This window comes from Aphelocoma coerulescens, chromosome 3 (assembly GCF_041296385.1).
Source record: "Aphelocoma coerulescens isolate FSJ_1873_10779 chromosome 3, UR_Acoe_1.0, whole genome shotgun sequence".
Taxonomy (NCBI): Eukaryota; Metazoa; Chordata; class Aves; order Passeriformes; family Corvidae; genus Aphelocoma; species Aphelocoma coerulescens.
Window position 1 is genome coordinate 51999055 of NC_091016.1, and position 27491 is coordinate 52026545.

Consider the following 27491-nt stretch of genomic DNA (forward strand, 5'->3'; position numbering starts at 1 on the left):
ATTTATCCCTTCTGAATAATTTCAATACTTTTCTTTTATCTTTTTCTTGCTGCCTTGACTCATCTCTTTTTCCTCACACAAGATCTATCGATAGGATAGACATGAAAGATACAACTCCCATATGGTTCAACAATCAATCAGTAAGCACCTTTCATGTGCTGTTCAAAACCAAAGTGAGATAGCATCTTATTTTCTGATAACCTTCCACAACGGCTGAAATTGTTGTAACTTGCATGGCAGGGTGAGAATATTGCAAAACTAACTAAATAAATCACTTACTTCTGCATACCTGGAAGAACACAGAGTAGCAGCACAGAAAGTTACAAACTACCATCAGGCTGATCTATGAGCTCTTCCACTGCTTTTCTTTTAAGCATTAATACTGATATATTATACCAAATGTGCTTGTACGTTGCAATTAAGTCACAAGAAATATCTTAGACAGGCATGACAGAGTAACCTTACTGGTGCACTGCACACTTTGAGTGCTGTGCTGGTTTTTAGCCATCCTTAATGTTTTGAAGACATTCTGAATTATTATATAAGCAAAGAGAATTCTCTAGAAATAAGAAAAATACACTACAGTTTTCTGTTTTCACAGATACCTTGAAGCATACAGTTAAAACTTATTACTAAGCTCACACATTAATAAACATTTCAATATCTGGAATACAAGGATTAAGTGGAATAGTTTTAAAAACCTTATTACATGCATATTTTAGCCACGAGACTATTTTCAAGATTCATTCCATTCAATGTTTAAAACATACATAAGATGTGAATTCAGTCCAAACTGAAAATAACTCATCCACCAGAGGCAATATTGCCTTTTAATAATATAATGAAATAGGGTACATGGGATAAGTTCCTGAATTATATAGAATAAAAATCCTACAAGATTTCTAATGTCTTACAATATTTCAAGAAGAAAAAATATAATTGAGTCATACTTCTTTTAAAACAATTTAGTTTTCAACCAATACTGTTAAAAAAACCCAACACTCAATGTCAAACATTTATGATGTAAAATTACAATGAAAAGCTAAAAAAACATACCTGTTGCCTGTTACTGGGCATGTATGGTAGCATTGTTGATACATGAAACATTAATTCATAATCTTTATAGGTAGTATAGAGGGAATGAGTTCCTGTTGAATCAGCTGAAATTTAATTTAATTGCAAGAAGGTCAGTAAATTAGAACATTTGTACTACTTTTTAGGACACTGCTAAAGAGCAGCGTCCTAAAAGAGCATGCTATGATTTAAATCTATTTAAGCAATTTATATTTTTTTTTTCAATTGAACAAAAACGTTTCCATCAGCTAGAAATCTACTCTTCAGTTTCATATTATGACATAGAGGGGTCCTGCAGAAAAAAACCCAAAGAGTTTACTGTCTCTGAGACCTAAACAAACTAACTTTGAATATATTGGCATAGCATGAAAAACCCCAAACACTTCGCTAATTGTGTGACGTTTTATATAATATGTGTTTTCATTATTTAAACATTAATAAACACAACTGACTAAGCCCATACTTTACCAAAAATGAACTGGCTATTTCAAATCCAACATTAAAACACATGTTGCAGATCAGACATTTTTAAAACATAAAACATGTGCATAATACATATATTGGAAAATTATTAAAATACATTTCATATATGATATAAATTAATATTTTATTTCTTTTGTTTAGAAAGTTTATTAATAGTTAGCATTTTGTGATGTTTATAGTAAATGAGTTTCACACTGTAGTTTTAAGTTAATCCTTTTTATTCCTCTTCTTCAATTTGTACAGACTATTTTAGTAAGTACAATGAACTTCTAAAAAGTTTAAGATTTATATCTATTGGAAACCCTACTGAGTCAAGACAACTACCAATTTTTCTTCTCTTTTTCCATGTTCACTTATTTTTTAATATAATTTTATGTTATCTGCACCAATAAACATTCTCCAGTACACTCTTTAACACACTGTTTAAGGTTTTGGGGTTTTGCTTTGTTTTAAACGGTAGCTATATTCCAAAAAGGAATCAATTACCCACGCTAATTCTCCAGTTAAAAGTATATAAGAGTATATAAATATACACTTCTTTATCTGCAGTCCTAAATCTAAAAATATTTGTGTGCATACAATTAGGAGCACATTCATATAATAACTGGGTGCATCGGTTATGTCTGTATGAGATTAAATTAACTTTATTTATTAATATCTATGTAACAGATATTACAGTTGCACAAGAAATAGAAAGTATAATTTCCACTGAAGTTTATTACTTAAATGTTGCTTTAAAAAGGGAACCTTATTGCACTCTTCTATTTCAAAATCTTAGCTGAAAATCTAATTCCATTTTAACCTTTCAGTGGCATTTTAGAAAGTTTTGAAGAGATAGAAAGACAAAATATGTTCCAATAATACTACTTTTTTTTCTCATTTCTAGTAGATTGATATGTTTTAAAACATATACTAAACCAATTATGTAGTATTGAATAGGTAAAGTTTCATTTAATTTTCTTATTTCTTTATCTTGGGGTTTGGAATTGCATGCCACTAAAACTGCACCGAAGAAGGGCAGAAAAGAGTTTATAGTTAATATATTCCATATGCTCTTGACATTTGCACTGGGTGTGGCTTGGATGCAGCTAAAATTCTTCACAGCACCCCATATGGTGCTGTGTTTTCTCCGTGTGATCAAAGCAGTGTTGGTAACACACCAATGTTTTAGCTGTGCCTTAACAGTGCTCACACAACATCAGGGCTTCTCTGCCCCTCACACTGTCCCCTACCCCGGCAGCTGTGCTGGGGTGGCCAAGAGTCTGGAAGGAGACAGCCAGGACAGCCTATCAAATTGACCAGAAACATATCCCATACCCTATAAAGTCATGTTCTGCAGGAAAACTGGGACAGGGAGAGCTTTGTCATGGTAGCTGTGGCTCAGAGACTGGCTGGGCATCAGACAGCTAATGGGAGGTGGCAAGTCATTGCCTTTGCATCACTTGTATTGTTGGCTGATTGATGTAGGGGTGGGTTGTGGGTTTTTGTTGTTTGGGGTTTTTTTGTTTGTTTGAGAGTTTTTGTTTGTTTGGGAGTTTTTTGGGGGGTGGTTTGTTTTCCTTTCTTCCCGTCACTCATCAAACTCTCTTAACTCACAAACTGGTGGGTGAGTGAGCATACAAGAGGTGGGGGCTTATTTTTCAGACAGGTCAACCCATCACAATATGCTACTTTATTACATGAGAAATGGACCAATTAATTATCCAAATATTAAATAAACAAACTTTAAAAAGAGAACTTTTTAGAGAAAAATCCCACAGTTAGTCAAGCACTTGAGAATATAAAAACTTAATAAATTTGACTCCTACAAGAACTAAGCAAGATTTATTACTGAAACATAGTGGCTACCAAAAATATAGCTCACAGAGTCTAAATTATTCCACTCTTCTGAACCTGCAGGCAGTCTGAATAATATATTAGCTAAGTCTAAATATGACACACGGTAATACTTGTTGCATCATTACATTTAAAAACAAGCGTAACCAAAATGTGATCCTTAGGTCAGTACTTCACATTTAATATAATACTGAAGACCCTTTTGTTTTGAACTCTTAATTCCATTCTGCCTGTTGCAAACTATGAGAACATACTATGACAGGACAATATAGTTAATGGCACACAGACTTCGTCAAACATTAAAATCATGTTACTGACTAATACATGCACAATGCTAATCAGCAATGTAAGCTCATACTGAAGCACAGCAAATACAGAAACTGAATTTGCTGACAGACCAGCATTTATTTTCATATGTACAACTAACTAGGTGGCATTCAGTCATGCTCTGATTGGGAAAAAAAATGGAAAACCCAAACACCCCCTACACTTTTCAATTTTTCACCCCTATTTATCAATTCATTCCAGAAGTCTGACATCCACAGCAGGTTAATGTGTATTTCTACAAATTAATTTGAAAAATTATTTGTTATTATTCTGTTCTGAAATAGGATGCAACAGTCTCTAAAATCCTGAATTAATAAAGTGAAACAAGCATGGATTTAAGCAAAAGGCAGTAACATGATCGGAAATAAATGTGGTGCTTAGACAGCTTGACAATATGACAAAATGAAGTAAATGAATAACAAGATATCCTTAGATCATGGCTCATATGATCAGCTGTCAAAATCCTGTTAAAACATCATTATACTAAGAATGAGTTAAGTTAAATTTAAGGGCAGTGAAAACATTGCTAATAAAGAAGCATGTTAACATATCACTAACTTTTTTTAACACAAATGTTTCAGTTCCTATTTTTGCTACAAAACCCAACCAATCTGTACAATTAAATTTTTATACTACTGCACTAACGGAAACTGAAAGACCTGGAGAAATGGCAGTATGAACACAGCACTGAGGTAGATGAATAATTATCAGCTGATGAATGATGACACGCTTACTGTGCATGTGTGAGAAACTAGAAAACATGACTGCTCCTCAAATATGAACATAAATATGTGTGTTGGGTAAAAGTAAGCATGAAAGTTTAGCTGAAATAAGGAAAACTACTCCATATTTTGAAATACATATATTTTTATTGGCTTTTAAAGAACAAGATGTTAAAGTGTAGCTGGGGAAATATTACTCACATAGTATGATTTTCACTAAATGCAAACAAATGAAATAAGTTGCTTTGATTTTCAGTTCTACTAATGCCACAGAAAAACTAAATGACCTTTCAGAAAAGGTTTGATAGATGCTCTTACCATAGGCTTCATCTTCCTAATTTACCATATAATCTTTCTAATCAAAACCCACAGTCAAGAGCATGGAAAGATAACACAATTTACAGAAGATCAGCTGGATAATTACCCTTTCTCCCATAGCTTGAAACATAACTTACTTTTATTATCTAGCTGAGCCCTGTATTTACTGAATCCTTTTAGCCGTACTCTCTGGCCCAGTAGGTCAAGGAACTCTTCAAAAGCTGGTCCTGCCATCTCGTTGTTATACATTTCTTCTTCTGTGCTTTGGCCTGCTTTGCAGTAAAGGATACCAATCTTATGTTGAAAACTCAGCTGAAATTAAAAATGGAAAAAAAAAGGAAAATTTACAGAAGCAAAGGAAAGTCAATATTAGAACAAATATTAACAATTAAAATATAACACTGTTATAACCTCTGAGAGAAGGCATCTGAAAGCGAAAAAATAAGTGTTCTGATTTGGGAAATGTAGTCAGCACAGAAAAAAAACAACAAAAAGAAAAAAAAAAAAAAAAACCACAAAAAACACCCTCCAGCTCTTGAAAGAAAACTGGATTTGCACTATTCAAACACAGATAAAAGCAGTACAAAGACTTTTCACTTTGTTAGCTATAAAAGCACACTCTACTTCATGCTACAGTATGAAAAATTGAATTGACTATATTTGTATATTGGTATATTGTATATTGGTCTTTTTTCTCAAATTTAAAAGAAGGTGAGTTTATCATCCCTCATTTTTACTCTTTAAAGTTTACTGCAGTTCAGTTTAAAAAAGCCCTCAGAAAAGTAATTTCCATTATATGCAATCTTTTGCCTTCCTCATAAAATCATGCACCACTAAAAACTATTTCCCATTTTCAAAAGTATACTTAAAGCAAGAAATCAGATTGCAGTCAAATAGTTTTGTTAAACAGATTCTCAGTTATGGAACATTAAACAGATAAATCATATCTATTCAAAAATAAAGTACAAAAACTATAAAGCATTAGGTATAAGGAGATATCATTACTCCTTGAGCAGACTGTTGTCTTCTTAGCTTTTATGCACACTTAAGCTGACAAAGAGGAAGCCTCCACGTGAATGGATTAGTCTCATTATTCTTAACTGACACCTTCTAGAGCTTCCCAAACTGACAGAGACCATCAGTCACACCAGATTCCCTTCAGAGATTTATCTATATTCATGACTCAAATCAACTCTCTGGCTGTAGACCTCTCTTAATCAAACCTCAGGATTAGTGTCCAAAATGCATGCTATGCCCAGGCTGTATGTATTTCTGTTAGAGCAAAGGTGACAACAACAGTCTGCTTCCCCTTAGTTGTAAGGAGATAACTGCTTTGTGTAGGGATGAGCCCTTGTGGAACCTGCTCTGGCAGAATGCCGCTGACCAGAGAGCTGTCAGGAGCGAAGGACAGGCTTTGTAAGGACAGGAATGAGGAATAAGGTTTCACCTGGCCAGCCTAGAACACAGAAGAGCTAGAAGCTGTGCCAAAGTTTGATGTGGAATGGGAGGGATGACCATCTGAGATAAAAGGGGGTTCTGGGTTTTGGATGCACTGTAGGAGCTGCCTGAGTCAGACCAATGAACCGTGGAGCAGGGCAGGGTTAAGATACTGGCTTGCTCCTGTCATTTCCTTTTGACTGGCATTAGATGCTATCCCCATCCAGAGTGCTTCCTTGCTTGACCCCATTTTAAAGAGAGTTAGGTATTTAACAAAAGGTTCCAGACTGCACACTGGTGCCTTTTATTCAGCAGTAAAATAGCATGAACTATTCATGGTGGAAACTGCAAGATAACTGATCATATAAACATTAGATTATAGGAAACAGCACTGTTACTTGACATATCCCAGCAGAGACTTAAAATGATGGTGACCATCCTGCCACCTCTACACCAACCTTGTGTTAAATAGTTTAACTTAAACCACAGGGGATTTAAGTTGATTTCCTTGACTTCACACCAGAATTGACAAGTAGAGAAATTAAATGCTAAATTGAGCCACCAACAATAGGAACAAGGACTAGGAGTAAAGAGGCACCTGGGCAAAACATTCAGTCTAGTCACACTTCTTTATTCTGTGGACACCAGTCATTCCTGCATTTGTTCATGAATATCAATAATATTCCAAACAGGAGTGAAGTATACATCTATCTTAAACAATCTAACACCTCACAGTTTAAACATTGAGCTAAAAGATATTTGAAAAGGAGGATGTGAAACTCACCAGCCCAAGACATTAATTAATCCTGGGATTTGACTTCATGGACAGACAAGCACTGTAAATGCTACACAATTGTGTACGAAGTCAATTCTGTCAATACCACAATTGCTATACAAGCTGCAAGCTCATTTGCAGTAATCTGAACCTCCTACCCCTGTGCTAGAACCCTTCACAACTATGAAGTTAGAAGACCTGAGTAAAAGTACTCTCAGCCAAGATCATGGTGGCTGTGCAGAAGCAGAAATCAAGGTACATTTAGAATGTCAATGCCTAAAAAAGAAATAACTCAATGAGCTTTGGCAGGATCTTCTTATGTCATGTGTTCACAGCTGGCATGAAGAACTATCAGAATATTTAAAACTGATAAAGTTTGCCAGTTTTGAAATGGTAGCACATGCTTATTCAAATCTTTTTAAGTAAATAATTGCAGACATGGTTCTGATTTCATTATTTCCAAAACAGAAATTTTACATTCAGTTATATTTTACACTGAGAACAATTTAATAACGTGACATCACAAAATAACTAAACCCATTTAGCTACTTGGATATGTGATACGTATTGAAGGTGCATAGAAGTCCTTCCTGACTCAAAATGATTGTGTTCTTGTCAGAATCCTTCACTACTGAATCTTGGCATCTTGTCAACTTTTTGCACAGATTATTTATCATGTAACAACAACTTGTTGACTTTCATCATGTGAAGATTTTAGATTTTTTTTCTGTAAAAGAGTATCAAGAGATTAGACACACAATAGCCACTAAATATCACTGCAACCAATCTTAATTTCTTTGGTCTTTTTTAAACTTCATCCTATAGCTTAGAGAGAAGTGAACATCCCTAGGAGGATGTGAGGGGAACCAAAAAACATATACAATAAAAAACCATTAGCAGAAATTACAAAGGGAAACTAGGGGGAAGTTGGAGAAAGGTTTAAAAAACAACAGTAGCAGATAAACTGTTGACTTTTCTTGCAAATTTACAGCCAAATTTAATGATCAGCATAGTATGGCAGAATAAATTGGGAAAAGGTAAGTTCTTCATATATTAAAATTAGGTCAACCATCCAATTTACATCTAGTTTCCACTGTCATTTTTAGAGACAAAATGTAGCCACATTTTTCCTCCATAATCCATATTAGATTTCACAGAAAAATTATCAAACAGGTAGAAAATTGAATCAAAACATCAAAGTAGTCTTCAGTTGGCTACGGAACTATGAAAACATTTAATACTCTGTTAGACAAAATTCTACTGTCACTCTGGTGACAGTACTAATCTTCTAGATCATAATTCATATATTTTAAATTCATGGTATTTCCACCAGTCATCACCTTCAGTTGCTAAGCATAACTCTTTTTGTATTTACTTGATTAATAGACTGAAAGCATTAAGTACCTAAGAGGATTAAAAACAAGAATGGATCTCATTCCAGTTCTTTGCACAGCTTTCTGTCTATGTTCAAGTAATTACCTTGCAATAAGCAGTACATACGATATATTAACATTACATTTTGTCAGGTGACAGCCCATTTAATAATAGGACTGAATTTTCAGAACTGATCACACAAAATAAAAGGAAGTGCTATATATTGCTGTTTCTCAAAGTGAAGAGCTGATGATTAAAGAATCATTTTGGTCAGTTCAGTGGACAATCTCCATTTCCAATTTTTGGGAAATACTGTTAGTGAGTTTGGGACATATTCAGGTCAGGTCAAACACAGTCATATTCAATACTGCCTTGAACATACTGACCCTCAGAGTGAATATTATTTACTAAATTAACCTAAATTCTCTCTGAAGCTCAAACAGCAGAGAGCAAGAGCACATTAGGAACCCTTGGATTCAGAATTCAGTGCTTCTGATTTCCCTGTATGGTTTTACCCGAAAAACTGACAAATGCAGAAGAAAATAACAACATTTGGCAAAATTAATTTTTAATTAAAAGTCCTCCTCAAAGACCGGTGTGAGCAAAAGTGCTAAAATTAACATACAAATCTAGTTTAATAATCCATCCAAAAAAGCCAATTCTATTCCTCTGACTACATGTACTTTGTTTCGAGCAATCATTACAGGCATAAGGAAGGACAGAAGAATTCTGGTGGACGCCACCAACATTAAATGCCATCACTACATTTGAAAGTGAGTTAGCAATAAAACATTGATTATAGCACCATCATAATCAACTGATTCAATCATTGGATTGGACTTCAACAGATATATACTGACTTTCACCTAGGAAGTAAAATCTTCAGTTCAAATGAACATTTTTTTTTAAAACTATGATTTAAAACCCATCATAAGCCTGTCCTTCACAAAGTATTCAGAAACTATAAATTTAACTACTAGCTTTGAATGAAGCAGATACACTTTTATTGAACCTAATAAACCTCACAATTTTATCTCAAAATTTAAGCCATACAAGTATTTCATTGCCATGTAGTTAATTCATTAGTCTCAATCACAGTTTCAGTTGAACACAGAATTATTCTATTCTAGTAAGAATAAAGCAAGTTAATCATCAAATGGTATTGTAAAAAATAACCATAAACTTTAGATGCGGAGGCTTAAGACACAACATGCTTTTTCCTCCTTATCCATACACAATATTAATGAAGTGTTAGATGTATTTTCATTTGCATTCAACATTTGTACACATTAACGTGCAAATACAGATTGTGAAAATCCCTTCTTACTGATGTTAAAACTTAATAATCCTTCTCTCACTCAGCCATTGAAAGACAATCTCCATAGGCCAATATTTATTTCCTTCAGCTGAAATGCATTTTAAGAAGAATTTGCTTAGAAAAACAAGCCTTATTTTGTCAGTGAAAACAGACAAGTTTCTCTAAAACCAAGAAAGTGAACAGTTTGCATTACAGATCCATGTTAATTAGCACTGTCTGCAAAATATTTAATAATTTTTTTTCGTCTATTTATGTAAGGAATAGTCTTTAAAGAAAGGCCATATGCTACATACCCCTTGTTCATCCAGTTTAAGCAGTTGCTCAGGTACTTTGGGTGAGTTGGAAGCCTGTCTCAGGCACTGAATGCCCAGCTCTGGTATTACATACTCCAGCACCTCTTTGAGAGGCAGACCTCTTGCCGTGCCATGACGAGCAGTGGATGGTATAGCATCTTCTAAAATTGCTCCTCTGAGTGTCGTTAGCTGCAGTAAAGGTAAAACACACAAAACATTTTTAGCTCTAATAATCTATACCCTACAGATAAAAACTTCAGGTTTTAGCAAAAGCAAGGAAAAAAGAAATGGAAAGAAAAACATCCCTATTTTAATTTATTTTTTTAACCTGTAGAAACATTACTAAATAACTTTTAAAGAGCAGATAAGCTTTCACTGTCTAAGTGACAAATACATTTTTTGCTTAAAGAAATTCATAAAGCATGTTATCAATTTATTCCAATTACTAAGACTATTCCTTTTTTGGGGGAGGGAGGGAAAAGTTTTAAAGACACAAGGAAAACTAAACTTAGTTATTTTTGCACACTACCCTAGCAAACACAGTAGTCAAATGTGAGGCTGGACACATGAGATAAGGTACAGCTAATTGAACTTTCACTTAACCCATTCACCTATTATTTAATCCATGCTGCTTTATCTTCATTGGATTTAACAAAAAGAGAGTAATTTCTTAGAACTGAGTCACCTGGATCACCTCTCCACACATACATACATGGACACTGCTTTTCTGGCTATTAAAAAACCCTGGACTGGAAAAAAAAAATCTATCTATCTATCTATCTATCTATCTATCTATCTATCTATACCTGTTTTTACATCTGTTTGCAAAAGCACAAGAGTCCAGTGATATCAGGAGGTCTAGTTAACACTTCTCTATATCCTAATCAAAATAAAAACCAATAGTCCTAAGGATTCCAAAAATTTACAGTTGTTTGCTACAATAATAACACTATGTGTTTTCATACAAATCTAAGGTAGTTGCTGTGACAAAGAAATTAGTTACCAAGAGACATTAAGTTGCTTAAAATAGAAGTTATGAGACTTCGCACACAACAACCACAAGCAAATTCTTCATTCAAATAAAACCATTATTTTATGAATATATTAGTATTCCTTCTGCAAATCATGCACGTAGAAGTACATAGAAACATCTCACAAAAAAAACTTCTAAGAAAGTATTTTGAAACAAAGAAAAAAATACAAATAAGTCATTACACTAGTTTTCATACTTTACAGCTCCCTTTATCCCTACATTTCTTAATCTTTTATTTCTATCATTAGAAACATAACATCAAGCAGCCTGATCCACACTTATCTTTAACTATGTTAAAGATCTCTAGCCTTGCTTGCACCTTGCAGTTCTCTTCAGCCAACTTACCTCCTTTTGGGTGCTCACTCAAAAAGACAAAAAATTTATGTGGTACAGAAAAGGAAAACTTTGTTCAGGCGCAACAACATTTACTAATGGCACAGGAAACAACCTTTCCCATTAACAGATTTACTTTCAAAGTTAGCAACGTACCCACAGACAAATAATGAGTATCCTAAGCTCTCATTCAACTTCCCCATTCCTTTGCAGAATTACTGAATGAACATTACCTCACTTGTCCTGAAAACTATACGATAGTTGAACTGAGATCCTTCTTTCTCCTTAGCATCTTCAACCTTTTCCCTCCGGATGCTGACTGCTACAGGTCCAAGATTTTCATCTATTCCAAAGTAGTTCTGATGCTCTTTTGCACAGGAATGAATGAAGAGATAAGAGAATAGTAAAGTATGAGTCTCCTAGAAAATGTTCATCAAACCTCAAAAAAAATTTCTGCAGCGAGAAAAAATATTATTTTTAATTGAACAATGAGGTCTGTGAATACAACAGCTTGTGATCTTCTGAACTGTACAATGAGTACATAAATCACAAAATGGTAATTTTGATGAGTGGAGTGGTCACTCATATCACATAAATTACTGCAACTGCTGCTGCTATGAAATCTTCTTTTCCTTTTTTTACAATGAAATTAATCTTTTTGCTTGATGCTGTACAAAACTAGATTGGAGAAACTGTATCTACATATAATCTTGAATAAAAGCTAAGAGTCTTTGAACAAATAAGATTTATTCTTGTTCTTATTCTTATTCTTATTCTTATTCTTATTCTTATTCTTATTCTTATTCTTATTCTTATTTACACCTTTCCATTCAAAGCAGCAACTCAGCCTCAACAAGAGAAAAACTGAGTCTAGTAACTCTTCAATGTCTGCTGAATAGTTAAATTCATCCTTGAGCCAACTGGTCCAGCCTGGGAGAGTAAAGTACCATCAACTGAAGAGAAAGATCACATTAGAGACCATTTAGGGAGACCAGACATACTCAAATCATTGTGACCAAACAGGACCCATGTGGGGGCTCCTGCTTACCACCTTTAAAAGTTCATAGTGAATAGTTACAGTCACCTTTAAAAAGGGGCAAGAGGGTCTGGGAAGCCATAGAACAGTCACCATAAATCTTAGTTCCCAGGGAGATTAAGGAACAAATTCTCATGGAAGACATTTCCAGGCACATGAAGGACAAATAGATGCTTGGAAACAGCCTGCACAGACTTAAAAAATGCAAATCATGCATGACCAATCCAGTTGTTTTCTACAGTGATGTGACTGGCTTTACGGATGAGGAAGGAGCAATGAATGTCACCCACTTGTACTTTAGCAATGCTTTTCACACAGTCTCCCATAGTGTATCTGTGTAGCTAAACTGAAAAGACATGCTTTGGACATGCAAATTACAAGGTGGATGGAAACTGGCTGGACAGTTGGCCTTAATGGACTGTGATCAGTAATACAAATTACAATTAGTGGCCAGTTACTAAAATGTTTATCAGCATTTGATAGTGGAGCTGTTACTGTTTAATAGGGTTTTACATTATCTAAATGATGGAATGGAGTGCATCCTCAACAAGTTGATGTTTGCAACCAAGCTCAAAAATATTGTTCATGTATTGGAGGTTAGGACTGCAGATGGGTGCACCAGGTGAAGGGGAATAACCAGCAGGCTTTTAACAAATCAGGAATATGTGCACGGGGCAGACATGGAAATGCACAATCCTTGCACTTTTAACAAAGCAGGCAAGGGCAAAACCACACAAGCAGAGTTCTACAGCTGTAGGGTGTCTGTGCTTCACCTCCCACTCTCCCCTTCCCCTTGAGGCAGCTACTGCTGAGCTGTCACAGCTGAGCTTCACGTGAGGCAACTCCTAAACCATCTGAAGTTTTCAACCTGACACTGTAAAACAAACTCCCATTTTTACAATCCAAGAAAATGGACTGAAAAAGCCTTATGAAGACCAACACAGACCTGCATGTAGAACAGAACAAGCTCATACAACAGCACAGGCTGGGGACCAACTGCCTCAGGAGCATCTGTGGGGAAAAGCACTGGGGACCCTGTGAGCACAGGCTGCCCAGCAGCCAACAGAACCTCCCAGCAGAGAGGAAGGAAGGGCAACCACACTCTGGGCAACAGCATTCCAGCAGCTCAGGAGAGCATTATGCCTTTCTGTTTGGTACTTTTGAGGCCACGTAAGAAGCAGTGTCCAGTTTTGGACAGAGTGGGACAAGGCCAACAGACAACTATGAAGACCATTAGAGGGCTGGAGAACATAAAAGATGAGGAAAGGCTAAAAGAAATGGGCTTTTGCAGCTGGAGAAGAGCAGATTAAAGGAGGAAAAAGCTGCTGGATCCCATGAGTGATGGGAGGTTGTAGAGAAAGGAGAAACAGTCTCTTCTCAAAGGTACAAAGTGAAAGAACAGGATACAACCATCAGAACATGCAGCCTCTAAGTGAGGGGAATCCAACACAAACAGGTTGCCAGCAGAATTAGAGGTAGTAAAAAAGCTAAAGGGACAGCTAAAGGGAAACAGGTTTTGAGCAACCTATTCAGAACCTATATTTAAAGGGAGCTTTAAAGTGGGAAATAGACTGGATGGCCTCCAGAAATTTCTTACAATTGAATTCATGTTATAATCCCAAATTTTAAATAACAATTGATTGATTAATTTCCCCTTAAAGATTGTCTGGATTAAAAAACATTTTGCTAGCATTTCGGAGCTAGTTTGATACATTTTTGAAATGACATATTTATAGACGTGAGTAAAGAAGTTTTTTGCAAAATGTCTTTCACTAAGAAGTTATCCATACTCTCAGAATTAATACAAAAGAATGAAGTCATCTCTACATAAATGACAGTCTTATTTCTCAAATCAAGTTTAAATTAGGTTTCCACTAGTCTTTCAAAAATCTATCTATGAAGTATGTAGGTGGTTACAATCCATCCCAGTGGAAGGAAACTGAGCAGCAGCACATTACAACTTTTTTTGGAAGGAACACCTGGAATCAAAGAGGCACAGACATTAAATTATTTGCTCATGCTCTCCATTCCTTTCCCAGTCTGAGCATTCTATCTCCATGGATAAATAATGTACCTTAAGGACTTCCCAGTGTTAAATTAAAACTTTGAGCCTGGATGGGCAATTTTATCAAGTGGAACTGGAGTTCACAAAGACAGAGAGCAGGAGAGAAAGAGAAGTTCAGAGGTCAAACACTTCCAATAACATAAAACTCCCCACAGCTGCATAATTCAGGCTTTGACATAAGGTAAACTCCTCAGCTGGAAGTCTAGAGGTGACCATTTTGATGTAAATCTAGAAAAGGGTATTACACAGTTACTAGATTTCTTGGCTGCAGTACTATTGAGCAGAATAATGCAAGTGTGTGCAGAATATACCTACTAATTTCTTGTACAACATGAAAGACACAAAACCAAATACACTATTTATATGCATTAAAAATAAAATAGATAAACCAGTTTCAGAAAAGGAAAGTAAGGAAGCTGAAGTAAATTGAAGAATAGCATGGCTACTAATCTTCTGGGATTTGGGGAAAACATTTTTAATTAAAGGCATCATCTTTTTTTTTTAATTTCAAAAAGTACAAACTCATTGAGCTTGTTTAAATGTATTTATGTTGGTTTAAAAGAATCAGCTGGGGAGAAAAGAAGAAAATAAGTGCTATTTTCTTGCTGAGATCTAGAGGGATGTTACAATATTTTTCATTTTTTATTTTTTCATTTTGAGGAATAGCTGTCAATTTTTCTTCAAACACAAAGTTCTTACTTGTATAATACTGAGTTAATACCAATAGCTTTCTAAGCCTGTACACTTCTTTTAGGACATTTTTGCAGTCCCATATCAGCAGATAGACACAGTAACATTAAATGGTTGCAAGCATCCCTCAAATAAAAAGCATGGTAATAATATACAAGTCTCGAGGAATTATGAGGATAACTGCACAAAGGGAAAAGGACAAATCAATGATTATCAAAACCATGAGATAAAATAACATATTCTAGCTTTTACAAATCTCAGCTGAAAACTGAGATGATATATTCAATAAACATAACATATTTTATATCAGTTGCGTTGGATTTGATTTTAACAATAGTTACAAAGCTTATAAATATGCAGTATAAAACTACAACTCATTTCAGAAAACACTGAATCCCTAATCTCATATCTCTTGAAGGGGAACGGAATAATTAGTGCTACACATGCCAGGGTGTTTCTTCCATGAATCTTAAAACAGAAATAAAACTGGTATGCTGACAAGTGCCAATTATAAGACTGTGAAAAAAATCAAATATTCAGAAAGCTATTTCTTTTTCATATATATTTTCTTAAAGGCAAAGAAAATCTGTGGCAGTAACCTTTGTTTGTTAAAGTTTTAATTCATCCTCCTGCAAAGATTTTGGTAAAATTAAACTGCACAACTAAATCTACAAATCAATGAAAAATCAGCTAGGAGAGCTCACTGTCATGGAAGAGCATCACGTAGACCCAGTATGAACATAAATGTCAATTTTTTTTATATGGAAGTTCAGGCCAGCAGCAGCACATGTTGGTGCCCAACACATAATGTCTGGATTATTTCCTCTACCCACAATAAGTTTTGCATAGGTGAGAACTGTATTCAATTGAAATTAATGCAGAGATTCCTTATGTGCATGAAACCTTAAGATGGTAGATGTTAAAAATTAAGATTTTAGTTTCATTATCTTGTTGGCCCTGACTTGCTGCATCATAAGAGCCATTCAATACAGATTTCCCTCATGTAACTTCTGTTACAACTCTATGAAAAGATAATGCACAACAGGCCATGGCTTACATATCATTGGAAAGGTGAGAAGGTAGCAATTTTTTACTGGATATTAAATATATCACACCATATTTACTTTTGAAGAACTCTACCTAGGGAACAATTAGTTGCAATTCAAGTTTCCCAGTATTAAACTAGGTGGGATAAAACTGAGAAACTATGATACTATTTCAGAAGAGAAGTTAATTAAAACTAATTACATTCACATCAATTTTCCAGAAAGGTCATTAGGTTTGTTTATAATATATTATTTAAAGTGGCTTTGAGTACCCATCTGCATTTTCTTTTTATAATTTCTCTGACAAGATTTTTCTTCACAGAAGTGTTCTGCACTTCAGCATTTGTAACTCATCCAAGATCAAAGCACTTCACAAACAAGTCCTCTTTCATTTGGCTCAATTCTTGTCCTCCCCCCTCCACCTATCCTGCCACCACCTTTGTCTATTGACAGTCTTCCTTTCATTTTCGTGTGTGCCAATCTTTTCTTCTCTCTGCCCCTCAAAAAATATGCCACCCTTTTGTTACAAGTTTCCCCTCATTCTCTTGAACTCTGACTTCCTCAACACTTTTTATATACTTTACAACCTGTCCAGCTTGAAATCCATTTTGAACCTGTGGATTTGCTGCCTGTTCCTTGCTTAGCTGTGGGTCTTCGTATTCCTCTTCCATCACAGATCCAAATTCTTCTCTTCCTTGCCTTTTAAATACAGGTTTTTTACAGTTAATATGTTCTCAGTGTCTATTGTATTGTGGCCAGCACTGATGTGGATCCTCTTTTGAGTCCCTTTTAAAGGGTTACAGCAGGAAGGAGTAACAGTACAGTGCTTATTTCCTGATGTTCAAATATAGTTAGAAAGCAGAGGAAGTATGACTTCAAGAAGAACAAAAAGAATTGGTATGGAACAGTTTTTTAAAAACAAAAGCAGACTTTTTTAAAATTTTCTTTTAATAAAAGCTGTAATTCATAATCCAGAAAGGACAGAGACAGGTATTTTGGGGTTCTCCCACAAAACCAGGGATTTCATACTCATTGCACAAGCCAGGGCTGAATGCAAACTATCAAAGCTGATCACAAAGTGGAAATAGTTTATCTGAATAATGATTCAAGCCAAGATAATTACTCTGCTGACAAGAGTATGCTGGCATTTTTGCAGACTGAACGTATCCTAAAAGAAAGGGGTATAAGGCTAGGAGAAATGCATAAAACATCCTTCTTTAAGCTGAAAAACTAAACAACATCAGAAGCTCTCTATTTAAGGAGCATGTACATGTGCATACAATATGAAAGGCCTCAAGACACACTTGAAGATAGTCAAATCTAGAAGACAGTTGGAAGCCTCAATAATAAAATGTTCTCTTTTGGAGTCACCTTTTAGGAAACAATTATTTCCACTCTGGGTATCAGTATTTCCAATGCATTTACTGGATATAAATGACATCTTTTTCTCCTGCTGATCAAGAAAGTTTGAGTTGGAGAAGTTAGCTTACATGCTATTTTACATGACCTCTCATAAAATCACTTAACAAGCTCACACAGGTATTGCACAACCATACATAACCCACTTCTTTGCCCTGAGAGAGCAAAAATGACAGATTTAATTTTAATAAAGAGTTTCAGGATCCTCTAGAATACCTAAATCTCTCTATAGAGAAGAAGGAAAACAAAAACTAAACTTTACTAAACAAAAAACTAACAGACTAAACAAAAATGTCAGAACAGTTGCATTAGAAAAATTTACCTTTTCCATAGAAGAACTTGCGGTAATAATATGCTCCAAGATCAATGTGCTCTATGATGTAACGCTTCACTTTCTCTCTGTGAATGGACTGGTTTTCTCTTGGTACTTCCAGTACTGAAACACCAGCATTTGTGCAATGGGAACTCAGAGAGGACTCAAAAGAACAACTTTCACCTGAAGAAAAAGATGCTGAATTTGCCCTAGAAAGTGCAATCCGTCTATCTCCTTCCCCACCAGTTTCATTCCTGAAGTAAGGGCAACTCAATACTAAATCATTACTTTTCCCATCACCCTCATCAGCATCTAAATTCTCTTTTGAATTGAGGTCCTCTTTGCTTCCCAAAGGAGATTCACAGTTTCCAGTCTGGCCTGCTGGCATCTGAGTTTGTGACGCAGCTGAAGCCCCAGTAGTTATATTTTTTCTTTTTCCTACATTTACTCTGGTAGCCATTGCTTCATTTATGTTAAACAAAATGCTCTGAACATCATAATGTGCAAAACATTTCTGACAGTTCCAAGAACGAATGTTTCTGTCAAGCCTATCATCCAGGTCTGACGAAAACTTAAAGGTTTCGTGCTCACTTTTAACAGTTCGCAATTTTCTAAACAGGGATGTTTCTACTGCTTCTGATTTAAGTCTCCTCTTGAAAGATTTCTCCCTGTCTCGACCAATAAGTAGGGCACTATCCATATAATCCAGCCCAGAAATCCTGACAAATTCTCCTCTGGAAATCTGTGCAGCAGCATGTAGACTCGGAGAAACCGTAGGATCACAGTGGAAAAACTCAGAAAATCCAAAAGGAGCAAGGGTTTTATGTTCAAAATTTTCCACTCTGTATCCTCTCAGCATTGCAAAAAAATTTTCTCCAGACAAGCCTTGTCTATCAATTGAAGAAGTACTGCCATATTCTCTGTGAAGAGCTGCTCCAGTATTTGGGTTAACAGCATTTTGGTCTAACACATCTTCAGCATCAATATCACTTATTGTCACATCACTGTTGCTTCTTTGCCTTATGGGATGAAGTCCCCTTTGAGGTGAATGAACAAAAAGATCTCCAATTGAATACTTTCCCTCTGTAAATTCCAGTTCTAGCTCTTCTTGCTGTTCATCACTTTGGTCATTTTGTCCATTTGGAAGTACTGAGCCAACACCTTCATAACTGGCTGGAGGTCTGTTTTCCCACGCAGCTTTACTCAGTTCCTTAGAGCAATCTTTTTTAGGAGGCCATTCAGATACCCTTGCTCGAACACCCATTTTAGGCACGGCTGGTGTACCATTTGTTTGATTATTTTCAGCTTTGCTAGAGGCATTTGAAGAAACAGGAGGACCCATGCTACCGTTCAAGGCTTTAAGTTTTCTAGCGAAATAATCATCAGATTGCATGCTTCTCGAAGACTCCCTGAACTTGGAGGAAGTTCTGCTAACCTTGTGCTTATCTTCTTGCAAAGACCTTTGATCACTCATATCCAGTCAGTGGGAGGGGAACCACTACTATTGCATAAATTTACTGTTACATTTGTTATTACATTGTCTTTTATGGGCCAATAAACTGCAATATAAAAATACAGTTACAGTCTTCCCACAGGGGCAGGCACGAATCTCAGTGTACCATTTTTGCAAGACTTCTGTCAGATTAATCTCAAAACATTTCCTTCAGTTCCGATGCATTCAGTTTGGTATTAATCCAGACAAATTTCTTAAATCTGTTCATAAGGAAAAAAAAATAAAAAGAAAGTGTATTAAAATATTTGTAGTCAATAACAGTAAGTGTCCACTGTTGCTTGTATATATATAACACCCCATGAAACTGGATGGACCTAAAGTGACTTGCTCTGTATCATTTTCTATCCTTGGACTCCTTAAAACCCAGCAAATGTAACAGTTCCAGTTGTTCATGTGATTCCACAGGATGCGATCAGCTTGAACCTGCATCTCTCATGGCCTCCCCAATACATGCACAAGCAGAGTAGCCACAGACAATTCTCTATGCATTCCCTGCAATGCTGTCAGCAACTTAGATGCCTATTCTCTGTCTAATCACTGGGGTTTGTTTATGTAATATCTAAAGTGCTTTTTTCCGAGCTTTCCTGAAAATGGTAAATGTGCACAGGAGTGCTGGGAATGACTGGTAAGTAAAATATATGGAGCAGATAGCACATTCTACAGAGAAATGTGTTTTGCCCCATTTAAAAGAACATTTAAAAGTAATTGTTCCACTATGATTAATTCAGTGAATTAATGTATTTCATTTCCTTCCCCCTCTCTTCCCAAAGGGGGGTTTACTTACATTCCTTTCTTTGGAGTGCAAACTATTATTTAGCTGTGTAAAAGAGTTACAGTTGTTTCTGTTATATTTTATTCCTCTGGTTGCAAACTAGACTGTTAACTCAGTTACTGTGATAAAGAACCTGTCTGTTTTCTTCTGTAAATAAGAAAAGATAGTAGCTCTATTGATAAGCCTCAATTTTATTACAAAATTGGAACTGTTAGGATATAAAAATACTCTACAATAGTCTTAAGAATGACCATGACTCATGCTGTGAAGATTCATTTGCAGGCAGAGCCCATCCATTAATCCATTCATAAAAGCAGACTAAAACAAGAGACAAGACAGAATGTTGTGCACTTCTTCTTCAGATTTTATTCCTCGAACAAAAATGCCAAAATAATGTTCTTTTAAAATGCTGCAAATAAGGATAATGTGCCTTTACCAGAGACTAAAAAGAAGTCAGGTTAAATTAGCTTGAAATATGAATTCTCTCCTGATTTCAATGAAGATATGAGGAGGTAAGAGGAGTTCAGAAGATGAGTGTTTTTTCTCCTATATTTAATGTGATAAAAATTCCTTGGAGGATGGGGAGGAAGGATGAGGGCCAAAGGAATAATATAAATTAAAATATGACACCTTATTTCTTTCTGCTTGTCAGAAATCAATAAAAATTGTGTTTGATACAGCAAACTTTAGAAGACTTCTGCAGTAACAAGGTAACAAACACAAGTTAGACTTCAGCACTCTCATAATGGCTATGGTTTCCATGTGAGTGGTAGTAGAAATTGCTGACAATAACAAAGTATCACTGCAGCTTACTTTTATTCCATACAAATTCCTTGACGGCCAATGAAGATAATTAAAAACAAAGTCTTGGGTTCCTTACAGGAGTCCAAAAGATTATTTAAACAACTGACATGTTCAGGGAAAAAGCATTTGAAATGTGGCAAGTAGGATTTTTAAACACTGACTTACGAAAATACTACACACAAAAAAAAAATATTGGTCAAAGAATCATAGAATAGTTTGGGTTGCAAGGGACCTTAAAGATCATCTACTTCCAACTCCCCTGGCATGGACAGGGACACTCACCAGATCAGGTTGCTCAGAGCCACATCCAACCTGGCCTTGAATATTCTCCAGGGATGGGGGATCTACAGCTTCCCTGAGCATCCTGTTCCAGACTCTCACCACCCTCATATCGAAGAATTTCTTCCTAATATCTAATCTCTTTTAGTTTCAGACAGTTAATCCTCATCCAGTCACTACATGCCCTGTAAAAATTTCCTTTCCAGCTCTCTTGTAGGCCCTTTTTAGGTATTGGAAGGCCAGAATTAGGTTTCCTTGGAGCCACCTCTTCTCCAGGCAGAAAAACCGAACTCTCTCAGCCTTTCCTCACAGGGCATGTTCCACTCCTCTGATCATCTTCATGGCCTCCTCTGGACCTACTCCAACACATCAGTGTCCTTCCTGTGCTGGGACCCCAGAGCTGGCTGCAGTGTTCCAGGTGGGGTCTCACCAGAGCAGAGCAGAGGGGCAGAATCTCCTCCCTCACCCTGCTGGCCACGCTGCTTTGGATGCAGCCCAGGATGTGCTTGGCTTTCTGAGCTGCAAGCACTCATTGCTGGCTCACGTCCAGCTTTTCATTCACCAATAACCCAAAGCCTTTCTTTGAAGGACTGCTCTCAGATATGTCAATATGCTCAACATTTTTGGAGCACAAGTAATATTGCAAAGTTTGAGTACCAAGAAGTTCTGTGCGAATTAACATGAACAGCTGGCAGCTCTTTAATCATCTCTTAGACTGTTCTTTATACAATCATAGAAGTGGAAGAAACCTTTGCTAAATACAAACTCTGAAGGAAAACTAAACTATTCCAGAATCATCTTTTCTGTTTCTGGCAGAATATAGAAGAGAGCGCAGTAAGTTTAATTTCAAGTACTGGGATAGATATTTAACTTATTATTAAAGGTTAATTCAATTTTCTTTGAAATTCTGGTGAATTACATTTTCTAGCCTTCCTGCCCTTTCCTGCATAAAAAGCATTCATAGAAGTCATTAGTTTATGCATTTTTAAGTAAAAATTAATCTCTTAAAAATAGGAAAATATATATATATAAGGTAAGAAAAGGCTATCTTGCAAGAATTCCATTTTTCTCTTGTGTCAGCCCTTTTTATATCATAAGCATTTGTGCAAAAGTAGTGAATTGGACCAGGACCATAATGAAAGTTGAAATGAAACTGGAGGCGAGGTGGTGGGAGGCAGAAGGAAAGAGCAACAGATGGACACTGGCACCCTACTTATTTTCAATCCAAATCCACAATGTGACTTACTGTTTGGCCTCACAAACATCTGTATTTGTGGAAGGCAGCAGAGAGCCTGAAGGCCACGGGAAAGCAAGGCATTTTTTTCCTCTGGTGGCGGTGGTAGCTTAAATACATGATGAAGTATGGCCTGAGTGTTCTAACAGAGGTACGTTGCAAAAGACAGTACTTAAATAGAGAATTTATTTTCTTTACAGTGCAAAGCTGGTGTGACAGAAGACTAAAGAAATGCCTGTTTGGACATGTAGATTGATATTTTCTTGGAAATAGCAATGTTTGAAGAAGTGATGCAATATATTTAAGAGATACTGTTTATTTTTTTTTCCTAATCTGAAATTGGCCTAATTGAAAAAAATCTGCCTGTTTTTAACATGATTGACCCTTTCTGTAAATTTCTGTAACTCAGTACCAACAGCATGTTCTGGCTGACAGCCGACTTATGCTGATGGATAGCATTTAGTCTCATTTATCTGTTGTTAAGGATTTTCTCTCTTCACAGTAAGAGTTTACCAACTCACAAATATTGCACTGATGTTGATACTGTTAATTATAAACTGAAATTTTTTGTTGAATTTAATAAACTATTACTTCCACAAAGAACACTGTCAATATGACCATGAGTACTCTTCTCCAGACCTGTACAGCTCTTTTGGTCAAGTTCTTGACTTCCCTCTTTTTTCATCTCACCCTAGCACTGAAGAATGGAATCAGTGACAGATAAGGTCAAAAAAGAAAAGCTGGATGCCTACCCTGCTGTTGTGCTCCTGCCAACCCTTCCCACCAAGACTGCTGGATGTTATGCAAATAACTTAAGTTCCTTCCACACAGCTACAAAGACTTCCTTCTGAGCTCAATACAGCAGCTGGTTTGTTAGCTACAGTTACAGTTCCTTAACATGGAATGATTCCAAGTTTCCTGGGGACCTGGATATGTGCCCACAAGTGTTCCTGTGCCAGTAGCGGAGCAATGAATAAGAACTGTACTATTGGACTACCCTGTCAAAAGGAGGTTGTTTGGTAATGCTGCCTCATGTCAGCCTTGATAGAGGGAAATGAATTATTTAAGAAGTCTCTGTGTGATCACTTTGTTGATCAAGACTTTGGAAATCTGCCCCTATTATTATGTAATGCTATCATCCTAAAAAGAATGCATAATTTGGATGAAAGCATTAATCTCTACTATTTATCAAGATGACAATTCTATACACCATGACTCTCAAGCTCTACTAATCTTAAAAAAACGGGAAGTGCAATTTGATAAAACAGGAGTATAGGCAGTAATAATATGCCAAAAGCTGAAGATCAGACATTTAATTTGCATTCAATTGGTTCTACACAGCATTTTCTGTGTCTCCCTCCAGTTAGTTACCAGTCTTCAAAGAAACACATAGTGGGGTACTAGTGTTATGTATTTGGCCAGTACAGCAGAGCAGCAGCTACACAATGGCCACTTCATGGGAATCTAAAGTTTGCAAGAAAATTCTGCACATGCTTTCAAGTGCAATGAAAAAGAAGGGTGCAAAGGACAAATGAACATGGTTTCTAAGCTGCCTATATTTTTACAGTTTCTAGAACAGATAACTCACTGAACAAATCTGTCACGAGGTCTTATTTCCTAAAACTAAGATTGCCACCAGAAAAAAAAGAAGTTATTTTTGAAAAATGACAAAATAATAGAAAAAGTTTTTTGTTTCAAGTTCAAGCTTGTTTGCTTATTTTTAAAAACAGATTACATTAGCAAGCATTCTTAGATTTACATATTTTAATATATCTATTAACAGTACCTATTTCCTAATGATTTCTTAATATTGTTAATGGTTCCTAAAAGCACTATCCAATTTTCAGAACAAAGTGACAGCTATGTCTGCTTTTTGAGCAATGCTATTTGTGTGTTCAAGTCAGAGAATTCTGATCACACTAAACTGTGATATCATATCATGTGACAGTTAATTATGATGTCACACGGGAGAATTATTACTGCAGACAGTAGTATGAAAAAGAAAAATTAGTTCTTCATGGTTTTGCCTTTTTTTCATGCAAATGTCTTTAGAAAACGATGATATTTAAGCATAATTGTCTTTAAATAAAATATTTCTTTCAAAGTTTTCCATAGGGCTCAGTGAATATTAAAGAATAACACTAAACTATAATTGAGCCACTTATTCAGATTGCAGCTGTGGAAAATGGATTGGAAATAATACAATGAACAAATTATGAGCAGAGCTTATGAAAAAAAGTGATTCAAATTATTATACATTAAATTTAAAACTAAAGCTATAACTACTACAGTATAAATGGTTACTTCACATATGCATATTTCAGACACTTGATTAACATGCAGACATAGAAAAGAGGCAGAAGAATGATGAGAAGACCCTCATTTGACAAATGGAAATACAGATGAGCTGCTGTGTAGTGACTATGTGTTGCACATTTCCCTAGCTATGCTGTATTTCTTTACATTTATAGTCTCTGTGAGAGAAAATTCAGAGTAGAAACTGAGAAAATCCTTTATTGAAATAATGTAGCTACAGAAATGTATCCACAAACAATCATGGGGAGTGGGAGGGAAGGAGCTATAGCTAAGAGTGACAACAGCCTACATGATTCTCAGTGTTGGTATAAGACCATCACTTATCAAAACAGTGGAATTGTGCTAGTTTTGAACTGGTTCAAGATTTTGGGTAAAAAAAAAAAAAAAAAAACAAATAAAAAACCATACTCTGTTCTTCAAAAGTGGTTCCCCTCTCCAACAAAGAAAATGGCAGATGCACATAAATATTGAGACAGAGATGCAGCAGAACTTTAAATTCCACATCTGTTTGGTGCTGCTCAATGAAAGCTATCTTAAGGGAGAGACCTCTCCAGCCATAACTGTCCTCCTCCACTAACAGGCTGAGAAAAATCTGACCACCTACAGAAATAATTGTGTAAGATGTAGCAGTAAGTAGACCCATTAAAAATGCTAGACTTGTTTATCTTATGGTCAAGATTCCCCACCTGTCATGTTGGCATTTCCAGAGAAAATATTTTAATGAATCTCACCTTCCAACTGCTAAATACAAAACTCAATACTATGTGTCAGTTTGGTTAGTTCTAAACATACTGCATCCATTCAGAGAAAAGCCATTACAAAAGATACACTTTCTTAGGTGTAACTCATTATACCAAAGAATATCTACAAAGTTCCAGCAGCTTCCCTTTAGCTTATCTTCTATTAGTTTCCTGAATTTGGTCCTACACATTTTATCTCAATGCATGCTTTGTTTAGTTAGAAAACACTGCTTAACTTTTTCATCAAGCAACCAAGGTTATCTCTCAGTGAACGACAGTGAGAGCTATTATTTATACAGAACTATTACTGACCATAGCTTTACTGCTATTGATTTTAAACTTTCTGTTAGAAATCACCTTCTGTTACTGAAAAATACATTTAGATAAATTTGTGACTGTTTCAGCACTGCATTTCCTTAGAATATTAATACCAATATTCTATTGTTCCATTAACGCAAGATTTGACAGAGATGCATTAAGGCTAATTCAATTTCCAGAACCAACTGGATATCCTCCTATTCTTACAGCTGTTATGCACAGTTCAACTAAGAAAATGGAAATGAAGCTGTATCTTATTCAGGTTGAACCATATAAAGTAGCAGAGTTTAAACAATAGCAAAACTGCCACTGACAAACACACTGAGGATCTTTCATTTGCATTCTTCCAATTCAGTTCAGTTACGTTTAACTGAAATTATGAAGCTTAAAATACAGTAAAGCCTACAACATAACTTAATTAATGAAGTATAAAGGAAACATTTTAACAGGAAGTCCTAGACCAAAGAATTGTTCCAGGAAAGGGTTGAAAAGAAGCACTGACCACAAATTATTCCAGGGGTAGGGGATAGGCAGGAGGAAGGCACCAAACTCCTCATAAATTATTATTATTATTGTTAAGCAATACCATTTTTTGGGCAGTCTTTAACAATTGCAAATAGAAGTTATATACATATCAGTCAGATTCTGATATCAATGAAAATTTAAAAAAAACCCACATAGCCCAAACTCTCTTTGTTTCCTTTCATTCTTTCCATTCAAGAACCTAGGTGTCAAAGAGCAGGAATAACAAAAAAAAAAAGAACCCTACTTAATGAGTATTAAATAATCTGGTTTCTACTTGGAGACTAAAAAGACATTCAGAATGTAATTTACATAGTATGTCAGACTGGATGATTCTAAGACATTTCCCTACTTTAAAGAATTTAGAAGTACTTATGCCTGTTCCTCCAACATTTCATAGTAATTACAATTTCCTCAAAAATAGATTTATCCTTAAAATACTGATGAAGCAGAATTTTAATTCTAGTTTCATCTTTGAGAATGAAGAGTCTTCACATAATGATACAGGAATGTCATAAACAAGATTCATACAAACAAATATCAGTCAGCAGATAAACACAAACTTTGCATAATACTTTATATATTCAGTGTAGTTCAAGATCTTAGAAAGAAGGGACCAAAAATCTGTTTGCACGACATGTACTTTTCCTCAGCCAGTAGAACCTATTCACATTAGAGTTCACATTAGACAAAGTATGAATTATTCTGAAAGGGTAAAGATGACTCATTTTCAGTTATAATACAGAAACACTGCATTGAAGCAAGTTCCACTCAAAAGCAACCAAAAAAAAAGTAATTTTCAGTGGTCTTCTCAAGCAAGCTGGACAACATCTGAAACCTCAGTAGAAACAGTACTGTCTACAGGCTCAGAAATTATCAAAAGTCCACTGATTCCTGAATTGGCCCTTCCTGCTTGAATGCATGTATTCTCATTTAAATTGCATAATCCACAAGGCAGGGACTGCTCCTGTGTCCTGTTGGAATAGTGTCCTCATACGATGACTCCACTGTACAGGATGCCAAATACTATGATAATCCATTTGGTAAACAACAAGTGGACGAGGCCACTGTCAGAGGCAAAGCTTAGAAAGATAAAGACAG

The 27491-nt window shown here is 35.7% G+C and overlaps 1 protein-coding gene across 4 annotated transcripts in view; it reads right to left on the minus strand.

Moving 5' to 3' along the window:
- SIPA1L2 (signal induced proliferation associated 1 like 2) overlaps positions 1-27491 on the minus strand; it is a 127870-nt gene that overhangs the window by 54772 nt on the left and 45607 nt on the right. For all 4 annotated transcript variants that reach the window (XM_069010271.1, XM_069010274.1, XM_069010273.1 and 1 more), the window contains exons 3-7: positions 17902-19605; positions 11557-11690; positions 9958-10146; positions 4898-5072; positions 1057-1160 (exon numbers count right to left, since the gene is read on the minus strand). In XM_069010271.1, coding sequence (XP_068866372.1) covers positions 1057-1160; positions 4898-5072; positions 9958-10146; positions 11557-11690; positions 17902-19366 — 2067 coding nt within the window. In that variant the 5' untranslated portion in view covers positions 19367-19605. The remainder of the gene's footprint in view (positions 1-1056; positions 1161-4897; positions 5073-9957; positions 10147-11556; positions 11691-17901; positions 19606-27491) is intronic.